At 44.8% G+C, this 20753-nt stretch overlaps 1 protein-coding gene across 1 annotated transcript in view; it reads left to right on the top strand.

The window, feature by feature from the left end:
- The first annotated feature begins 6255 nt into the window (after nucleotides 1-6255).
- Nucleotides 6256-20753, top strand: part of LOC130881507 (DNA (cytosine-5)-methyltransferase 3C-like) — a 29661-nt gene continuing 15163 nt past the window's right edge. The window contains 9 exon segments of the mRNA XM_057781114.1: nucleotides 6256-6409; nucleotides 7242-7303; nucleotides 13814-13882; nucleotides 14972-15181; nucleotides 17389-17416; nucleotides 17419-17465; nucleotides 17649-17687; nucleotides 19110-19254; nucleotides 20606-20728. Coding sequence (XP_057637097.1) covers nucleotides 6256-6409; nucleotides 7242-7303; nucleotides 13814-13882; nucleotides 14972-15181; nucleotides 17389-17416; nucleotides 17419-17465; nucleotides 17649-17687; nucleotides 19110-19254; nucleotides 20606-20728 — 877 coding nt within the window.

Here is a 20753-nt window from a genome sequence, read left to right as displayed (position 1 = left end):
TGATACAGTGATTAATAGAAATGGGTTAATTTAATATGTAAGAGTTAGTTAATAAGGAGCCTGAGCTACTAGACCAAGCAATTTTGTAATTAATATAGTTTCTGTGTGATTCTTTGGGTCTGGGCAGCCAATCCCAGAGAATTTAGACAACAATGCGGACACTAAGAGAGACTTACATAGATCTAATCTACATGGGAAGCAGAAAGTAGAAAAAGACAAGATCTCCTGAGTAAATTGGGAGCATGGGGACCTTGGGGGAGGGTTGAAGGGGGAAGGGGAGAGGCAGGGAACAGGAGCAGAGAAAAATGTAGAGCTCAATAAATATCAATAAAAAAGATTTATTTATTTATTATGTATACAGTGTTCTGTCTTCATGTATGTCTACACCCCAGAAGAGGGCACCAGATCTCATCACAGATGGTTATGAGCCACCACCTTGTGGGTTGGTGGGAACTGAACTTAGGATCTCTGGAAGAACAGTCAGTACTCTTAACCACTGAGCCATCTCTCAAGCCCATATCTTTATCCTTAAGCCATCCTGCTGCCCACAGATTCTGAAGCTCTAAGTAACTCTTGGATACTGCCTTTATTAACTCAGGGCCATTGGCAGGATAATAAAGGACCTGTTTGCCCAATGCCCATGCTTGCTTGGGTGATGGCCAAGTATAAAGGATGCAGTTGGGGCTCACTTGACTAAATTGCAAATAAGTCTGTGGCTGCTATCCCGGGCTGTGCTACATTGCGCCCCTGGCGGATGTGAAGCCTATAGCACCCCCAGGCAGCTGTAGTGGTGCTTCTAGAAGGTTCTCTGAGGATAGCCTTTTTCTGGTGAGTGTCTGGATCCGATAGAAGTGAGGAGAAGACTGGAGGCAGATAGCAGCTACTTAGAAGCAAATTTTCTCTAGGCAAAGTTCAGAGTGACCACCTTGGGCCCTACGAAATGAGGGGATGGTACTTTAGAACCTTTTCCTACTTAGGCCTCTGTAACCTACTACCCACAGAGACCGGTAACTCTGCATGTGACCTAACAAAATTGCAAACTTGCTTAAAACATTGAGTCTCTTTTTCTATGATGATCGAGCAGTTAGTTCTATGATTTGTAAACCAATAGTTCTCAACCTTCCTAATGCTGTGACCCTTTAATACAGTTCCTCATGTTGTGGTGACTCCCAACCATAAAATTATTTTCATTGCAACCAGGCGATGGTGGCGCATGCCTTTAATCCGAGCACTCGGGAGGCAGAGGCAGGCGGAGCTCTGCGAGTTCGAGGCCAGCCTGGTCTATAAGAGCTAGTTCCAGGATAGACCCCAAAGCTACAGAGAAAGCCTGTCTTGAAAAACCAAAAAAAATTATTTTCATTGCTACTTCATTATACTGAAATTTTGCTACTGTTATGAATTGTAATGCAAATATCTGTGTTTTCCAGTGGTCATAGGCAACCCCAATGCAAGGGTCCTTTGACTCATGCGCCAGGGCGCCACCAACCACAGGTTGAGAAACACTGTTGTAGATCATAATACTGTTTTGACTCAGTTTAATTTTTGCAAATTCAATACGGATTTTAAAAACAAAGGCAAGGCAGGAAAGGTGGCCCAGGTGTGCAATTGCAGCTTTTGAAAGGCTCAGTTTGGAGGCCTGCAGGGTGTTTGATGTGAACTCCCAGAAAGCCTAAGCTATAAGCGTAGACTCCGCCTCAAACAAACCACAGAGACTTTAGCTTTCTTTTCCTGAGTGTTAGCCTTGTCTATACCTAATCCTGGGCCCACTTTTCTGATGATTTTATTTTATTTTTTGAGTGAAAGACAGGGTTTCACTGTGTGCTCCAGGCTGTCTTCAGCTGCAGAAACTGGTACCTCCACCTTCTAAGAAACAAATGTGTACATCTATGGGTGTCTTGTGTGCTTTGTTTTGTTGTGGTGGCTAATGTGAACATTGTTTTATTGCTTTTATTTTTATACATTTTTCTCCACTCCACTCCCTTTCTTCCCTCTTCCCTTTTACCCTCTCCTTTGACCCCCACATTCCCAATTTATTCAGGAGATCTTGTCTTTTTCTCTTTTCTATGTAGATCCATATATATCTCTCTTAGGGTCTTCTTTGTTGTCTAGGTTTTTTAGGGTTGTGAATTGTAGGCTGGTTTTTCTTTGATTTAGCTCTAAAAGCTACTTATGAGTGAATACATTATATTTGTCTTTCTGGGCTCAGGGTACCTCCCTCAATATGTTTTTTTCTAGATCCATCTATTTGCCTGTAAATTTCAAGATGTCATTATTTTTTCCACTGTGTAATATTCCATTGTGTAAATGTACTGCATTTTCTTTATCCTTTCTTTGGCTGATGAGCATCTAGGTTGTCTCCAGGTTCTGGCTATGACAAATAAAGCTGCTATGAGCATAGTTGAGCACATGTCCTTGTGGTATGATTGAGTGTCTTTTGGGTATATACCCAACAGCCGTATTGCTGGGTCTTGAGGTAGATTGTTTCCTAATTTTCTGAGAAATTGCTATACTGATATCCAAGTGGCTGTACAAGTTTGCACTCCCACTAGCAATGCATAAGTGTTCCCCTTTCCCCACAACCTCTGCAGCATAAGCTCTCATCAGTGTTTTTGATCTTGGCCATTCTTACAGGTGTAAGATGGAATCTCAGAGTTGTTTTGATTTGCATTTCTCTGATGGCTAAGGATGTTGAACATTTCCTTAAGTGTCTTTCAGCCCTTTGAGATTTGTCTGATGAGAGTTCCCTGTTTAGGTTTGTACCCTTTTTTTTTTTTTTTTTTTTTTTTTTGGTTTTTCGAGACAGGGTTTCTCTGTGGTTTTGGAGCCTGTCCTGGAACTAGCTCTTGTAGACCAGGCTGGTCTCGAACTCCCAGAGATCCGCCTGCCTCTGCCTCCCAAGTGCTGGGATTAAAGGCATGCACCACCACCGCCCCATTTTTTAAATTTGATTATTTGTTCTTTTGATGAACAGTTTCTTGAGTTCTTTGTATATTTTGGAGATCAGTCCTCTGTTCAATGTGGGGTTGGTGAAGATCTTTTCCCATTCTGTAGGCTGCCATTTAGTCTTGTTGACTGTGTTATTTTTTTTACAGAAGCTTCTTAGTTTCAGGAGGTTCCATTTATTAACTGTTTCTCTCAGTGGTGTTATATTTAGGAAGTGGTCTTCTGTGCTAATGCGTTCAAGTGTACTTCCTACTTTCTCTTCTATAAGGTTTAGTGTGGCTGGCTTTATGTTGAAGTTTTGATCCATTTGGACTTGAGTTTTGTGCATGGTGATAGATATGGGTCTATTTTCATTCTTCTACATGTTGATATCCAGTTATTCCAGCACCATTTGTTGAATATGCTTTCTTTTTCCATTTTATTTATTTATTTTTTGCTTCCGTGTCAAAATCAGGTGTTCGTAGGTGTGTGGATTGATGTCCGGGTCTTCTATTTGGTTCTATTGGTCCTCCTGTCTGTTCTTATGCCAATACCAGGCTGTTTTCATTATTGTAGCTCCGTAGTAGAGTTTGAAATCCAGGATTGTGATGCCCCCCAGAAGTTCTTTTGTTATACAGGATTGTTTTGGCTATCCTTGTTTTTTTGTTTTTCTATATAAAGTTGAATATTGTTCTCTTGAGGTCTGTGAAGAATTTTGCTGGGATTTTGATGGGTATTGCATTGAATCTGTAGATTGCTTTTGGTAAGATTGCCATTTTTGCTATGTTAATTCTACCTACCCAAGACCATGGGAGATCTTTCCATTTTCTGGTGTCTTCTTCAATTTCTTTCTTCAAAGTTTTTTTTTTTTATTATTATTATATATACAATATTCTGTCTGTGTGTATGTCTGTAGGCCAGAAGAGGGCACCAGATCTCATTACAGATGGTTGTGAGCCACCATGTGGTTGCTGGGAATTGAACTCAGGACCTTTGGAAAAGCAGGCAATGCTCTTAACCGCTGAGCCATCTCTCCAGCCCTCTTCAAAGTTTTTAAGTTCTTGTCATACAGTTTTTTCACTTGTTTGGTTAGCATTACCCCAAGGTATTTTATATTATTTGTGGCTATTGTGAAGGGTGATATTTCTCTGATTTTTTTCTTGGCCCGTTTATCATCTGTATAAGGGAAGGCTACTAATTTTTTTGTTAATTTTGTATCCTACTACATTACTGAAAGTGTTTATGAGTTGTAGAAGTTCCCTGGTAGAATTTTTGGGGTCATTTAAGTATACTATAATATTGTCTGCAAATAGTGATAATTTGACTTCTTCTTTTACAATTTGTATCCCCTTGATCGATCTCCTTTTGTTGTTTTATTGCTTTAGCTATAACTTCAAGTACTATATTGAACTGATATAGAGAGAGTGGACAACCTTGTCTTGTTCCTGGTCTCAATGGATCACTTTGAATTTCTCTCTTGATGTTGGTTGTTGACTTGCTGTATATTGCCTTTACTATGTTTAGGTATGTTCCTTGTATCCCCTTTCTCTCCAAGACTTTTATCATGAAGGGGTGTTGAATTTTGTCAAAGGCTTTTTTTTTTTTTTAGCATCTAATGAGATAATCATGTTTTTTTTTTTCCCCTTTCAATTTGTTTATATGGTGGATTAAATTGACAGATTTTTGTCAATGTTGAACCAACCCTACATCTCTGGGATGAAGCCTACTTGGTCATGGTGGATGATTTTTCTGATGTGTTGAACATATATTTTAATGATTTTTTCATCTTATGTGCATTGCTATTTTGCCAGCCTGTATGTCTGTGTGAGGGTGTAACTGGAATTACAGACACTACTATATGGTTTCTGGGATTTGAGCCAGGGTCCTCTGGAAGAGCAGCCTGTGCTCTTAACAACTGAGCCATCTCTCCAACCTTTGTAATAGTCTTCTGACATAACATTTTTTCTTTTTCTTTCTTTCTTTCTTTCTTTCTTTCTTTCTTTCTTTCTTTCTTTCTTCCTTCCTTCCTTCCTTCCTTCCTTCCTTCCTTCCTTCCTTTCTTTCTTTTTCTTTTTTCTTTCTTTTTTTTTGTTTTTGATAGGGTTTCTATGTAGCTTTGGAGCCTGTCCTAGAATTTGCTCTGTAGACTAGGCTAGCCTGAAACTCACAGAGATCCGACTGCCTCTGCCTCTTGAGTACTGGGGTTAAAGGTGTGTGTAATTACTGCCACACCCTAACATTTTTTTAAGTGTTAAGAATTGAATCCAGTGTCTTGCTACACACATGTTATGAGATTTAGTTATACCTAACATTTGATTTTTTGGGGGGGGGGCTTTGAGGCAGCCTTTCCCTGTTAGCCCAGGCTGCCAACTTTCAATCCTGCCTCAACACTTGAGTTCTACTGTTGCAGATGAGGGCTCAGTTGCACTTGGTATTGAATCCTTGAGAACTTGCCTATATAAAGTTTTTCTATTTCTCCAAAATAGGCTTGCAGCCCCCCAGATAAAGGTGCAGTTTTGTGTGTGTGTGTGTATATGTGTGTGTGCAATTGTATGCCTAATTGGTACCCATAATGTTGTGTGAGTCAGGGCAAAGGTCACACAAGCCTATGGACCCATCAGTGAGAACTTAGCTCACTATCTTAGCTGGCTTACTAGGGAGAAAGCAATAGGAAGACCAGGTCCTGGGTGTGGTCCTGGGTGTGGTCCTGGGTGTGGAGCAAGGCCATAGCAGGTCAGAGCTGTCAGTCTTTTGCCACAGCTTTTTTCTACATCCTTCCTACTCTTCAGAGCTTGGGATCCCAGCTGATGAGGGAGGGATTGAGTGACAGGCCAACTGGCCAATGGGCCCCAGAGGATGGGCTGGGCTGGGGCTTGGGCTGCTATGGAGAGGAGAGAAGCCTGTCTGAGAGGAGGGGCAGAGGGAGGCAGGCCTGGAGACACAGCAAATAAAGGGGTGAGAGAAAAGAGTGCATTGACTTCTTGAGGCTCTGCAGAGGCTGGGAGGGAGGGAGGGCCAGGGACTGGGGCAAGCATGTGTTGAGTGATGTTGTTTGAAGGGTTGCCATACAGCAGTGTCTCAGACCCCAGCTCTCTCTTGGGTGCTGACAACTGAGCCTTCTAGGCTACTTGGTCCATGGACCCAAGCACTGAGCTTCTAAGTTTGATGAGGGGCCTGGGGTAGGGGTTAGGAGCCCACTATCACCCAGAGGAGGAGGGACTCTCTCCTGAGCCAAGGACAGAGAGCTCATGGTGGGAAAGGTGGGGTGAGATGCCCTCTCATGCCCCCGTCTCCTTCCTTCCTATCTATTCTGGCCTTCTCCCATAGACGACAATGGAAGGGGAGAGCAGACAGCTCAATGCTGACGAGGCTGTCGGTGGATGTGAGGATTGTGTCATCATCAGGAACTGCAGTGACCAGTTCTCAGACGCCAAGAATGTTCCCTTGACCCAAGTCACGGAGGCAATCTGCACAGTGGAGCGAGAAGGTAGGCGGGCAGTGGGGAGCTGGGGTGGGATTACATTCGGATTCAACAGATAGAGCTGCACACCTCGGCTGGGACCAGGAGCTTCTCCCTGGCTCCTGAAGCTATGGGGATGCTGAGCACCCTCACATGCCTCCTTAAAGGGGGACCAGTCTATTCCCACAGAACACAGGTAACACCCAAGCTCTGTCTTGTCTCTGCCCACAGCCTCCTGCCTCTTTCTTCTTGGGACTCTGAGGAAAAGCACCCACGGTGGCGGGTCCCTTACTTTGCCATTCCTGGTAGGACTGGTCTCAGTGCGGACTGAATCATGGGTCCTCTATTGTGCTGACATTGACATTATAATGGATGAGAGGTGCTTCCTACTGCCCCTTCCTCTTAGCACCTCCCAGAACACCTGGAACCAGCCCCCACTCTTTGAAGCCTCCGTTTTGTGTGTTCCTGTCCTTGAGATTTATGGTGCTGATCTGAGCTCTCTGTAAGGGCACAAGTGGCCAGTTTCCATGTTCACCCCTATAACTTCTTGACTACATAGAAATACTTAAAATGCAGCCACTGTCAGAAACCAGGTTTTCATTCCAATGAAATTATCATAATAGGATTGGGCAGTAACTTTCTGGAAGGAATTGGATGTTTCCTCTCCATATTAGGACTCCAAATGGCACTGCTTAGCTTGTAGGGAGGAAGGCACGAGCCTCTGCCCTGCATCTCTATGAGTACATAGAGCAGACATGGTCTCCGCTGATGACTGGTTTAGGGGAGACACTGAGAAGGCCTGTCATCAAGAAGCCTGGCGCCCCTTCCTCTGAATGTGTGCTCTGACTCTCCTCCACAGGCTGCAGAGCAAACTCACGACCGTCCAAGAGGAAGGTCTCCAGCACGATTGCTTACATCCAGGTATCAGTTCCTCCTCTCTCCTAGCTTTCACCATATGGGTGTCCTGAGGCTCAAAAAAAAAAAAAAAAAAAAAAAAAAAAAAAAAAAAAAACCCTGAAATCTAGAAGGTAAATTAAAATCTACGCTCCTTTATTTTGCCAAACTGGAAAGTTTTGAGTTATTGGGTTCTTTTTGTATGTTTCTGAGATTAGTTCTTAATTTATCAATATTGTTGATAAGTTAATTCATATGGCAAACTTCTCTTATTCCAATATGGTCATACCATGTTTGGACTTTTTGTTTTCTCTTATTTCGTTTCATGTTGAGACAGGACTCTGTCTGGGTAGCCCTGCTGGTCCTGGAAACCTTTGTACAGACCAGGATTGCAGTCATGTTACCACATCTGATTTTCTTTTCCTTGCTGGGAATCAAACCCACAGCCTTACACATGGTCTAACATTTGACTATGTCCTTAAAGTTTGGTTTTTAAATTTCTCCATTCTTATTTCAAAACAAGACACAACATAAACAAACAAAAAAACCAACCAAAGAAACCCCAAACATAAAATACTTGGGAATGACCTTAACCAAGAAAATTAAAGACTTCTATAAAGAAAACTTTAAGGCATAGAAAAATGAAACTAGATGATAAAAAGACCTTCCATGGTCTTGGATCAGCAGAATTAATATTGTGAAAATGGCTGTACAAACATGAGTAATTTACAGGTTTGATGCAATCCTCATCAAAGTTCGTAATGAGTCTTTCTTTGTCCCGTCAGTTCCCAAATAACAACACTGAGACTTATTATTAATTGTGAAAGCTTGACCTTGGCTTAGGCTTGTCCTACTAACTCTTATAACTTAAATTAACCCATTTATTTTAACCCACATTCTGTCACGTGGCTCATTATATCTCTCCATACTGCTCATGCTGCGTTTTCCGCGTCTGGCTGGCATTCCCACCTTTCTTCTTTCCTGACCCTCTCTTTCCCCAGAAGTCCTGCCTAACCTCTTCCTAACCTCTTCCTGCCGAGCTAGTGGCCCTTCAGCTCTTTATAAACCAATCACAGTGACACATCTTCACACAGTGTAAAGGAATATGCCGCAACAAAGTTCCAATGACATTTTTCAAAAAACTAGAAAAAAGCAATGAAAAACTCATATGGAAACACAAAAGACCACAGATAACCAAATTGATCCTGAACAGCAAGAACACTGTTGGAGGTATCACAATACCCCACCTCAGATTATGTTACTGAGTTATGCAGGGACAAATTGAATAGACAACCTAGAGATAAACTCACACAGGTTTGGTCACCTAATTTTTGATAAAGATGTCAAAAACATACCCTGCTAAAAGGATAACCTAGTCAACAAATGGTGCTGGCAAAACTGGGTATATATTTTATACCCAACTAAATAAGAATGGCCTCCGTAAATTCATGTTTGAATACTTGGTCCCCAGTTGGTGGAACTGCTTGAGAAGGATTAGGAGGTGTGGCCTTGCTGGAAGAAGTGTGTCACTGTGAGTGGGTTTTGAGTTTTCAAAAGCTCTTGCCACTGGGCAGTGGTGGTGCATGCCTTTAATCCAAGCACTCAGGAGTCAGAGGCGGGTGGATCTCTTAGAGTTCTAGGTCAGCCTTGTCTACAGAGTGAGTTCCAGGACAGGCTCCAAACCCTGTCACGAAAAACCAAAACCAAAACAAACAAACAAACAAACAAACAACAACAACAACAACAACAACAAAGCTCTTGCCATTCCCAGTGAGCTCTGTCTAGCTCCTACTTGTGAATCGGGATGTGAGTTTTCAGCTGTTCCTGCCATCAGGCCTTTGTTCTGTCATTTTAACCCTCGGGAACTATGATCTCACTTAAATGCTTCCTTTTATAAGTGGCCTTGGTCACAGTGTTTTCTCCCAGCAATAAAAAGCCTAATTAAGACACACCTGAAGAGGAGTAAAATGGGATTCATATTTCTTACCCTGTAAAAAGTCAATTTAAAGTGAATCAAAGATCTTAACTTAAAACCTGGAATGCTCAAAGTGCAAGTGGAAAGCATACGGAACACAGTTCAACACGAAGGTATCTGACAGGGACTTTCTGAACAGGATTCCAGTATCATCAGAGATAACCCCAAGCATAAAGAAACACAGCCACATGAAGTCAAAAATTTCTGCACAGCATGGCTGAGGAGATGGCTCCATGGTTAAGAACACTGGCTGCTCTTCCAGAGTCCCTGAGTTCAATTCCCAGCATCCACATAGTAGTTCACAACAGTCTGTAACTCTGGATTTGGAGTATACGACACCCTCACATAGACACACATGCAGGCAAACACTAATGCACATGCAGTAGAAATAAATAAATTCTTTTCAAAACACCTTTCTGCACAACAAAGGACACAGACAGCCTACAGAATGCGAGAAAACTGTTGCCACTGAATCTTAGGCAGGAGTTTGGTAACCCCAGTACATAAAGGACTGCAAAAATTAACCCCCCCCCCCGAGCTTGTTAGATCTAGTTTTTATCTAGAAACCCAGCATAATTACTTGTAAATTCTTTTTGAGACAGGATTTCTCAGTATAGTCTTGGCTGTCCTGAAACTCACTCTGTAGACCAGGCTGCTCTTGAACTCTAAGATCCATCTGCCTCTGCCTCCCGAGTGCTGGGATTAAAGGCATGTGAGTGGAAAATCAAGGCAGGTGGCACACCTGTTACCCCAACACACTGAGGGCAGCCTGAACTTCGTTGTGAGACTGTCTCAGAAATAGAAGGGATGCCTAACAAGGTGGCCTGGCAGGTCAGGGGGTTGTGGAATAGCTCTTGTGTTTCTGTGGTTAGTTAAGAGTCCTTCACTCTGAGCCTGGCATTGAGCTAAACATGCCTATGTTGGTCTGGTGGAAGGACTGTTCACCTAATTTAGAAGGAGTCAACCAGCAAGGCTGCACGGTTGCTAAATGAAAAGTTAGGTTCTTAAGGCTTTAATCAGGGCCTCTGGTCTTTCCACTTCACTCTTGGTCTATGTTCTGTGAGTGCTGGCTTTAGTGTGAGGCTAAGGACAGTTCATGACATTGCTTCTTGGTCATCTCATTAACAGGTATCTGCCTTGGTCAGTTGGTCTGTGTCCGCCTCACACATGTTGTGAATGGCAAACATCACCAACCTGCTAGGCTGGGCAGCATTGTGTGTTTGTCTAATTTCTGTCACTTGCTGACCCCCTGGGTTTTGCCCTTCAGTCTTTCATTTGTGATCCTGGGGTAGCTGTCGTAAAATCTTTTTAGCGTTTATGCACTGAAGAAATTTATTGCCAATGTTTCACACGGGTTATAGTTTCATTGCTGTAAGCACAGAATTGTAATTTCTGTACAGGGATGGGTAAGTGGACATTAATCAACACGTTTGCAAGTTCACTTTGTAAAAAAGACAAGTGATGCCTTCCTGGGAGGGGAGATGTCATAACTATGGAGACGTTTTCCCCAGGATGATGCTTATTTATTGTATGTTGGGTGCGCTGAGCCCTGTGATTTCCTAAAGTCGGGGAAACTCAACTATATAATTGTGATAATGTGTTTGGGTTCACCCTTGAAAAAACAAAGAGGAAGCCGGGCAGTGGTGGCGCACGCCTTTAATCCCAGCACTCGGGAGGCAGAGGCAGGCGGATCTCTGTGAATTCGAGGCCAGCCTGGTCTACAAGAGCTAGTTCCAGGGCAGGAACCAAAAGCTACGGAGAAACCCTGTCTCGAAGGAAAAAAAAAAAAAAAAAAAAAAAAAAAAAAAAAAAAAAGAAGAGGATAGCCTTACTACAGGGTATAATATATAGAAAAAAGATTGTAAAATTTTCTGTCCTTGCAATGCCCCTCCCCCATTTTCTAGACAGAATCTCACTATGTAGCTCTGGTTGTCCTGAAACTCACTCTGTAGACCAGGCTGGCCTCACTCTTGCAGTGATCCACCTACCTCTGCTTCCCAAATTCTGGGATTAAAGACGTGCTCCAATATGCCTGGCTGCAGTGCACTTTTTATCTTTATTTATTTATTTGAAACAGGTTTTTTCTGTTATTTTATTTTTAAATTACTAATATTTTTATGTCAATGGGTATTTTGTCTGCATGTTTATCTATGCATCACATACATGCAGTACCCGCAGAGGCCAGAAGAGGGCACCAGATCCCTCTGGAACTGAGGTTACAGGTCTTGATGAGCCTGTAACTCTTGTGGGGTCTGGGAATTGAGTCTTCTGGAAGGGCAGACCCTGTTCTTAACTGCTCAGTCATCTCTGCATCCCACACTGCACTTTTTAGTGCAAGTATTTAACACACAGTCGTGTTAGAGTCAGCAAGATATTGTAGAATGTGAAGCTACAATCCACTAAATTCAAAGAGGGTAAGGACTTGTAGGTTGTAATAACAGGAACGATGACACTAACAACAATAATAAGATATCTATGTAATTCATAAAACACACAGTGTTTTGTTTAGATGATTTTAAATTATTTTACTACGAGTAATGCATAACCATAACAAATATCTTAACAGGAATAGGTTTTTTGTTTTCTTTTTTTAACAGGGTCTCATTGCATAGCCCTGGCTTGGGTATAGTTCTGTGTAGACCAGGGTAGCCTTGAACGGATAGAGAACTTCCAGTCTCTGCTTCCTGAACACTGGGATTAAACGTGTGCGCGAGGAGAGACAGGAATATTCTCCTTGGTATGAGTGTCTTCCCATTTCTGCCAGCACTTCATTCAACAGCAACACTAAGATGCATGTAGTCACCAAATGGTTCTGAAAACATAAACACAAGCAACCGCTTGTTTTGTCCGAGACTGGTATGTTTTTCCAACTCTGCAGGCTGGGATGGAGCGCCATCAGCGCAGTGTGATGCTCCAACCCTGCAGACTGGGATGGGGCTCCATTAGAGGCAGTCTGATGCTCCAACCCTGCAGGCTGGGACGGGGCTCCATCAGAGGCAGTCTGGTGCTCCAACCCTGCAGGCTGGGATGGGGCTCCATTAGAGGCAGTCTGATGCTCCAGAGCACGGGCCAGGCAGCACTCACAAAGGCAGCTGTGTTGGCTCCAAATTCTTTTCAACAATCATTGAGGCTTCCACTCTGAAGTTTCTTTTCAAATCTCAAAGTGCTGCCACTTGAGACCCCAGAGACCCAGGCTATGCGTCTGGTTCCCCAGCCTTGCCTGTCTTTTTATTGACAGCCTGTTGACTGTCCTCAACATTCCTGCTCCACTCATGGCCCCTGTGTTCACTGCTGTTGGCCTCAGTGAACTTCCCAAGAAATCCGAATTCCAGAGGGGCTGTTTCACTGTTGTCTGAAGACATCTTTCCAGAGTTGGTCTCCATTTCCCACTAATTCGGGGTGTGGTGAACCTTTTGAACTTATTTTTTAATTTCTATAAAGATTTCTTTCTTACAAAAAAAAGATTTCTTCCTTCCTTCCTTCCTTCCTTCCTTCCTTCCTTCCTTCCTTCCTCCCTCCCTCCCTCCCTCCCTTCCTTCCTTCCTTCCTTCCTTCCTTCTTCCTTTTGAGCCAGGGTTTCTCTGTGTAATTGCTTTGGCTGTCCTGGAACTTGTTTTTGTAGACCAGGTAAACCTCGAACTCACAGAAACCTGCCTGCTTCTGACTCCCAAGTGCTACGATTAAAGGTATGCACCACCACCACCTGGCTTATTTATTTATTTTTAATGTGGTATTTTGCCACCTGTATGAGTGTACATTGTGCCTGCTACCCTCAGAGACCAGAAAAGTTTCAGATGCCTTGAAACTGGAGCTACAGACAGATGTTAACTGTCTTGTGGGTGTTAAGCTTCAAATCCCAATCCTCTGGAAGAGCAGTCAGAGAGTAGCCAGTGCTCTTAACCACTGAGCCATCTCTCCAGCCCTGAAGACTCACTGACTGGACATGGGTAGAGACGTTTCTGTTACTCTGTTTGCCACAGAGGCTTTCATGCTGTCGCCAATATCCTGTGGATCTGATGCCCCAGTTTCTATAGAAAAAGCAAACTCCATTTGCTTTTTCTCCAGTTTCTATCTTCCTGGGAGCCATCGAAGGTCACAGGGGCAGACATACTCTTGGTTTCAATTCCTGGACCAATGACTGCAGCAGGAGGGACAGATGTGGCTGGAGGAAAGAGATAGGTTCTCTTTCTGGGCCACCCAGAGAAATTCAGTGCCTTTCTCTAAAGGACTCCCTGTCATCAGCTGGTAGGGTTTCGGCAGGTTTGAGCCCACTGCAGTTTGCGCTGGTGTCTCTGTGGGGGAAAGTGGCTGGTTTTGAAATGGTGGACATGACTCTACGGTAGAGAAGTTCTGGTGAATGGGCCCTCTCTGTCTTTTATCTCCTCAGTCAGTGGGCTGTGCTTCCCATGATGGAAGAGGGTAAGTCTTTTTAGAGCAAAACGAGGTGGAAGTGTTGTGGGGACGTGAGCGTGACATCATTATGCGTTTCAATGCCATTTGCCTTCCTTAGTTGTATTGCTTGTGTGACTTGGTTACATGGGAAAGCTGTTTCCTTTTCACAGGACCTGACTGAAGATGGAGATGAAGGTAGAGGTGGCGAGGCGGAGGACAGCAGTGGCTCTGGCTCTCCGGTGACGCCCACACACTGCTGGGAGACCAGCGCACCCTCTAATACCTCAGCAGTAAGCTCCCTCTTCTTGAGCCCAGGGACTTCCTACCGCTCATAGAAAACGAGGCTTAGGTGGTCAGCAAGTCTTTCCTCATGCCTGTGTTTAAGTTTATATTAATCAGCTGGATGGTGGTGCACGCCTTTAATCCCAGCACTCGGGAGGCAGAGGCAGACGGATTCCTGTGAGTCTGAGGTCAGCCTGGTTCACAGAGTGAGTTCCAGGATAGCCAGGGTTATACAGAGAAACCCTGTCTTGAAGACCAAAAAGAAGAAAAAAAAACTATATTAAATTTTTAAAAAGTTGTTTAATTTGTATTCGCATGTCTCTCTACGTAAGCCACACACGTGCTTGTGCTCAGAGGCCAGAAGAGGGTGTGGGGTCCCCTGGAGATGTGGTTACAGGCAGTGTAAGCCACATAAGGAGGGTGCTGGAATTGAACTCAAGTCTCCTGGAAGAGCAGTAAGGACTTCTGAGCCATTGCTCTAGCCCCGAAATCTTTTTGTTAACTAGCTCCAGTTCTATTTCATTAAAAACAACACACAGACAGATACAGCTACAGGACAAGGTCTGGCTCTCTCCTAAGCCTGTGGCTTCACTCTTGGGCTGTTTTTTTTTTTTTTTTTGGAACTACATTGAGGAGATAAGAATTCCTACGGCCCAGTTCTGGCTCCCCTTGGGGCTCAGCTGAAAGTCACTGCTGTCCATCACCCTTGTCCCATGTCTTTTCCTGCTGTTTTGAGGCAACCCCAGCAGGTCTGGAACATTCTACTTCTGTTTCCAGATGCACAGGAGCCAGTTGCCCAGAGCCCCCACCGTCTCTGAGCTCAGCTTCAGAGCCTCTGGTCCTTCCCTGCCACTGCGTTATCATCCTTATTGTGTTTCTGCTCTGCCTTGGGCTCAATGATTGCCAGCTCTTGTTCTTATAAAACAAAAGGGCCCTGGTTTCTTTCTTCACTCTTGCCTGCATGGGATCTAACGGAGGGAAGCTGTTCATTTGCGCCCCCTACCTGCTTTGTTTGCCGGGACTCAACCTTTTCTTTCGGTCTACAGTCCCTGAGCTGGCAAGCAACCGCTTCAGCAAGCACACCGCGGCTGTCCCCTGCCAGCCCTTACCCCACCATTGACCTCACAGATGAAGAAGTGACACCTTGGAGCATCAGTACCCCATTGGTTGAGCTGAGCCAGGACAGCCACCAGGAGGGCATGGACACTCTCCAGGTGGATGTGGAAAGCAGAGATGGAGCCAACACTGAGTATCAGGTACCACTGAGAAGGGAGTCTGACTGTCTTAGTGTTTCTATTGCTGTGAAGAGACACCATGACCATGGCAGCACTTATAAAGGAAACATTTCATTGGAGCGGCTTACAGTTTTAGAGGTTTTGGTTCACTGTCATCATGGTGGGACATGGGGTGCTGAAAAAGGAGCTGAGAGTTCTACATCTTGAACCACAGGTAACAGGGAGTGAACTGTGACATTAGGTGTAGCTTGAGCACAGGAGACCTCAAAGCCTACCCTCACCGAGTGATACATTTCCTCCAACAAAGTCACACCTCCTAATAGTGACACTCTCTATGAGCTTATGGGGGCCAATTACATTCAAACTGCCACATTCCACTCCCTGGCCTCCATAAGCTTGTATCAGTATCATAGTGCAAAATGCGTTTAGCTCAACTTCAAAAGCCCCCATAGTTTATGACAGTCTCATACTTATTTTAAAGTCTCAAGTTCAGAGTCTCTTCTGAACTTCACGAGCTCACTGTAATCCCCTGTCAAGATCAAAATGCAGATCACATGCTTCCACATACAATACACAGCATATGCCTCACCATTCCAAACACAGGGAAGGGAGCCTCGTGAGGAAACACTGGACCAAAGCAGACTGAAACGAGCTGGGCAAACTCCATTCAGAGACACCCCGACACATGTCTGGCCTCAGAGGCTTTCCTTAGTCACCGAGGAAGATTCCGCAACCCCTGTCTTCTCTCCTTAACGCTAAAACCAGAACCACGTGACTGAAGCTGCCAAGTTCTGCTGCTTGCTGTGGCTGGAACATGGATCAAGTACATCTTCTCACTAGCCTTCTGTTTTCGATGGTTTCCTTCCCTGCCTAAGCCTGGCTGTCCTGAAGGGCTAGGTTTAAAGCGTGCACTGCCGCACCCAGCTCTAAGCTGGAGAGACGAATCAACTGTCAGTGTAGAGCACTAGATGCTCTTCCAGAAGTTTCGTGCTCAGAACTCACATCGGGTGGCTCACAAACCTCCTGCAACTCTAGCTCCACTCCCTTCTGACTTTTGAATGCAGAAGCACACAGGTGGCATACGCTCACTGGACAGATACACATAAACGATTATATAAGTCCTTTAAAAAGAACATTGCTGGGTTCAGTCTCAATTGAGGTTCTGGTTTTCTCATGAGTTACTTTCCCTTGGGGCCATTTCCATGTGTAAAATTTCTTTAGAGAAAAAAAAAAAAGTTATCCAATTTCCGAGACTCTTCATGCAGTTGTGCTGAGTGACCAGCAGAGGGCGGAGAAGGATAAGTGTCCTGGACCTATGGTTACTGAAGCATTACACTCAGGGATATGTCCACAGTTACTTGTGTGTTGTAGAAGAGGACACTTGCTATATCCAGTGAGGCATAATATACGCATTTCTAGACAGGGTCAGATGGCAATAAGGTTCAGTATGGTGAGAGAGGATTCTGGAATGGATTACCGTGTGCTGTGGTCCTGGCCAGAGACTACCTAGTTTCCACTGTGTTCTGCTCATGTTGGCAAGAGCAGCTGGCACTTCATGGTCACCCATGGTGGCCACACCATAGCGTTGAGGCTCTGAGCATAAAATGGGGCTGAGTGTGAAAGCAAGCATTGCATCCTAGGACATCCTGTGTATCCTACAAGTGTGATGAGAAGCCCGAAACACCTGCTTCATCTCCCCTCTCACTAGGAGTGCTGCCCCACAATTCATTTCTGCATTGTCTGGGGACTTGGTACATGCAGCTTGCCCTTCATGACCAAGACGCACAATCATCGTGAGTAGAAAGAGCTCACTGTGTGTCCAGCGTGTTCTCTGAACCTACGTATGATGGGAAATCATTGAGAATCTGAAGACTCAATAGCTGTCCTCACACTCAGGAAGGGCAAAGCGCATGCACAAAATACAGTCAAGCCAATCTCAGAACTGAGTCTCAATGACACTGACTGTACATACATGTATGTTCACATGTGCCATGTGAATACAAACACCTTGTGTCTTATTGTACCCATTCTGAGCTTTATTCTTCCTCACATTTGGAGTATCCTGGGTTCCTGTTTCAGGTTCCTTGGTATGGGCTAGATACTGTTCCCCATTTTGTTACTGGCATCTGTGAAGCACCCCAGGAATAGGCTCTGTAGGAATGTGTATACCCTGTGTACCCTTGTTCACCCAGGTGTGGGTACATATTCGTGATGTCTTTCTCTCCTAGGTCTCTGCTGACAAACTGGTGGCCCTTGGCTGTTCAGCCAGCATTTTAACCTGGCTACCTTCAATAAGCTGATTTTTGTTTTATTTTTTAATTTTTCTTTTTTTTTTTTTTTTTTGTTTTTTGAGATTTTTATGTGTAGCCCTGGCTGTCCTGGAACTCACTCTGTAGACCAGGCTGGCTTTGAACTCACAGAGATCTGCCTGCCTCTGCCTCTTAAGTGCTGAGTTTAAAGGCGTGTGCCACCACTGCCTGGCTATGAGCTGGTTTCTCACAGGAAGGCCGTATACCATACTCTGCAGGTAATACAGGTGTAGGAGTGAGGCCTTGACTCAGGAGCTGGGAGGAAGGGAGAACCAGTAAATGTGAGCTTACACCATTGTGTGGCCAAGGTTGGCTTGGAGGAGACAGGGGTACCATGGAGGTGGTGAATGCTGAAGACAGTTTGGGAAAGGAATTTGAGATGTGCCAAGGTCACTAGAGAATTGCTGGTACTGCCAGCTGGACTGGGAAATATGTCTGCCGCCTCGTGAGTGTATCATCTGGAGAATGATCTGGATAGCTGTGTTTTCGGTTTCAAAGGGCTGAGTTTACTGAGTAGCAGGCAAAGAGCAAATAGCAAGCAGCAGACAGACATAGACCAGCATGTCAGATGCTCATAGCATCCAGCCAGTGGGAGGAGCCCAGCTGGGAGAGCAAGCTGAAGAAATGTCATCAAATCGCCTAAGAAATGTTGCAGGAAGGCCTTCTCACAGCAGCTTGGTCGAGAGAAAATGCCATCTTTATGGACGAACTTCTGTCCCTTCATCCCAACTGCGGCCATCTTTACCCCATATAACCTCTGTTAAAAATGGTTTTACCCTTTAGCTGTTCTCAAGGGTGTGATGTTTTTAATGCCTTCGGCCGTTTGCTGTTCTCTTTTGTCTCTGTCATAGTGTCATGGGCCCAGCTTGCCCAGGACAGGGAGTTTTGGAAGACATTTGAAATAATTACGCTTGAGTTGGAGACAAGGGAGGGCCTTTCACTTCCAGAATTAACTTTCCGTGACTTTAACCAGCACTTGACAATTGACCAGCGAAGCGCGTGTCACAGGGCAGTAGTGATACTGCGGAGTAGGCTGTCCCAGAGACAGATGAGCTTTCTTTCTTCAAGGCCTAGAGGAGGCAGCTGAGGCCTGTAGCCTCCTCCTCTAATCGGCAGACATTTTAGCTCCTCTGAGTCATCAGGCTTCCCGCTACTTCCCTATAGCCCCTACCAGCCTGCCCCACTTAGCCAAGTGCCTCATTAGGCATGCAAATTGTCATTGCCCTTAAATGAAGAACGCATGACTATGTCCACATCTTCTTAGGGAAGACACGGCAAGAAGTCCGCTGTCCGAGACAAGCTACAGGAGAACAAGGGACAACAAGCCTAAATCTCCTGATTTTAAGTAACAAAGCTGAGGCAAAACTCTTCCTTTGGGAGAGAGCTGACCGCTCTCTGCTTCAACAGGGAAGAGGTCATATGTGGTGCCCGCCCCCATGGTCTATTGTTTCCTTACTTGTATCTCAGAAGCAGGCCCCTGTCACATAACAAAGCCAAGGACAGCTGTCCAGCTCTGAAAGACACCAGTGTTCAGGGAATGCAGGCCCCAGCAGGAGGAATCCCTGGGTTCACCCTGGCACATACCTCATTGGCTCGCTCCCATTCATGGACAGACGTTGCCTTTATTTGTGTCTTGGCAGAGAGCCAGGGTGCGAGCTGGCAAGACCTTCCCCAGCAGCCCGGGAGACTCCGTGGAGGACCAGCTGAAGCCCATGCTGGAGTGGGCCCATGGGGGCTTCAAGCCCACTGGCATCGAGGGCCTCAAACCGAACAACAAGCAACCAGGTGGGGGTGAATGGCACAGACGTAGGAACTAGAACCCAGAAGAAATGGTATTCCCTTACCATCTTTGAGTGTTGTTTTCTGTGCTCTGTCCTGCAATTTCTCGGCGTCCATAGTGCTCAGTGGAGAAGAATCCAGTCTTCTAAGCTGAGTCTCTCAACCTCACCCATGACCCTCAGGCTAACCTGGGTGCACATCCTGCCTCCTAAAACCTTAGGACTCCTCCCTTCTCTTTAATTTATTAATATTAATGGCACACATGTAAGCATGTCACCAAAGGCTCCTGGTGTTTCTGTTTTCTGAGACAACGGTCTCATTCTGCAGTACTTTCTGGTCTCAAGGAGTGTTGGAGCCGTGTGTCACCTCATCTGGCTTCTCATGGTTTTAGATGGGTATCTGAGTTTCTTACCTCGTGTGTAGGAGTGGGGACGAGTCAGATTCAACCATGTCCACTGTGATTCAATAGATCCAAAAAGTATAAATAAATGGTATTGAATGGGGGCCACAGAATGTGACTTGATAATTTTCTAGTAGTTTCATTATAAAGCATCATGGGAAATTAATGCTACTCATACATTTTGACCTAATATTTTAAAAACAGCATTTAAACATTTAGTCTATATAAAGCATTGAACTATTTCACTTTTTTTCTAGTACTATCCTAAGAAAATTAGGCCTTTTTTTTAAGGTAAAAGTTACACTGAAATTGATCAATGAATACATACTAATTTCATAAATTGGCCAAATAGATTCCAGGGTTCAAGTCAGTTCAAACCAAGCATATCAGTAGCATCATTTGACAGTTTGGACTTGACCCTCAGTGTGAAATCCTGTCCCTCCTGACATTTCAAATACTCAGTAGCAAACCAGGAGGTGGTGGCGCACACCTTTAATCCCAGCACTTGGGAGTCAAAGGCAGGCAGATCTGAGTTTGAAGCCAGCCTGGTCTACAGCATGAGTTCCAGGACAGCCAGGACTACATAGGGAAATCCTGTCTTGAAAAACAGAACAAAACAACAAAATACTCAGTAGCTCCATGCTCCCGTTGGGCATTGTGGTGGGTGTCACTGTAGGACCTCAGCCCCAGCTGTGGTCAGCCTGTGCTCAGGGCTGGCTCTAGAAGGATGGATTCTCCTCCACACTCTGATGTGGAAGCCCCAGGAACATGAGTCTGGCCTGCTTCCCATGTGGGAGGAACTTGAAACTGGCTTCTGCTTTGGGTTCCCCTCTGGGGCTCTCTACACCATCCCAGTCCCCTGCTCTAGATGCAGCTGGATCCCAGGCACAGCATGGTCTTGTCCTAGACCTGCCTTGTCTCTTAGCCTTCGGTCAAGTCCGTCTGCTTACCTTCCAGAGAACAAAAGTCGAAGACGCACAACCAACGACTCTGCCTCTGCTGAGTACTGTCCCCCACCCAAGCGCCTCAAGACCAATAGCTATGGCGGGAAAGACCGAGGGGAGGATGATGAGAGCCGAGGTGAATTTGGGGGTGGTACAGCAGC

The sequence above is a fragment of the Chionomys nivalis genome, chromosome 9 (genome assembly GCF_950005125.1).
Source record: "Chionomys nivalis chromosome 9, mChiNiv1.1, whole genome shotgun sequence".
In the NCBI taxonomy this organism is placed as follows: domain Eukaryota; kingdom Metazoa; phylum Chordata; class Mammalia; order Rodentia; family Cricetidae; genus Chionomys; species Chionomys nivalis.
Note: the sequence above shows the minus strand (reverse complement) of the source record. Positions and strands in the feature narration are given on the sequence as shown.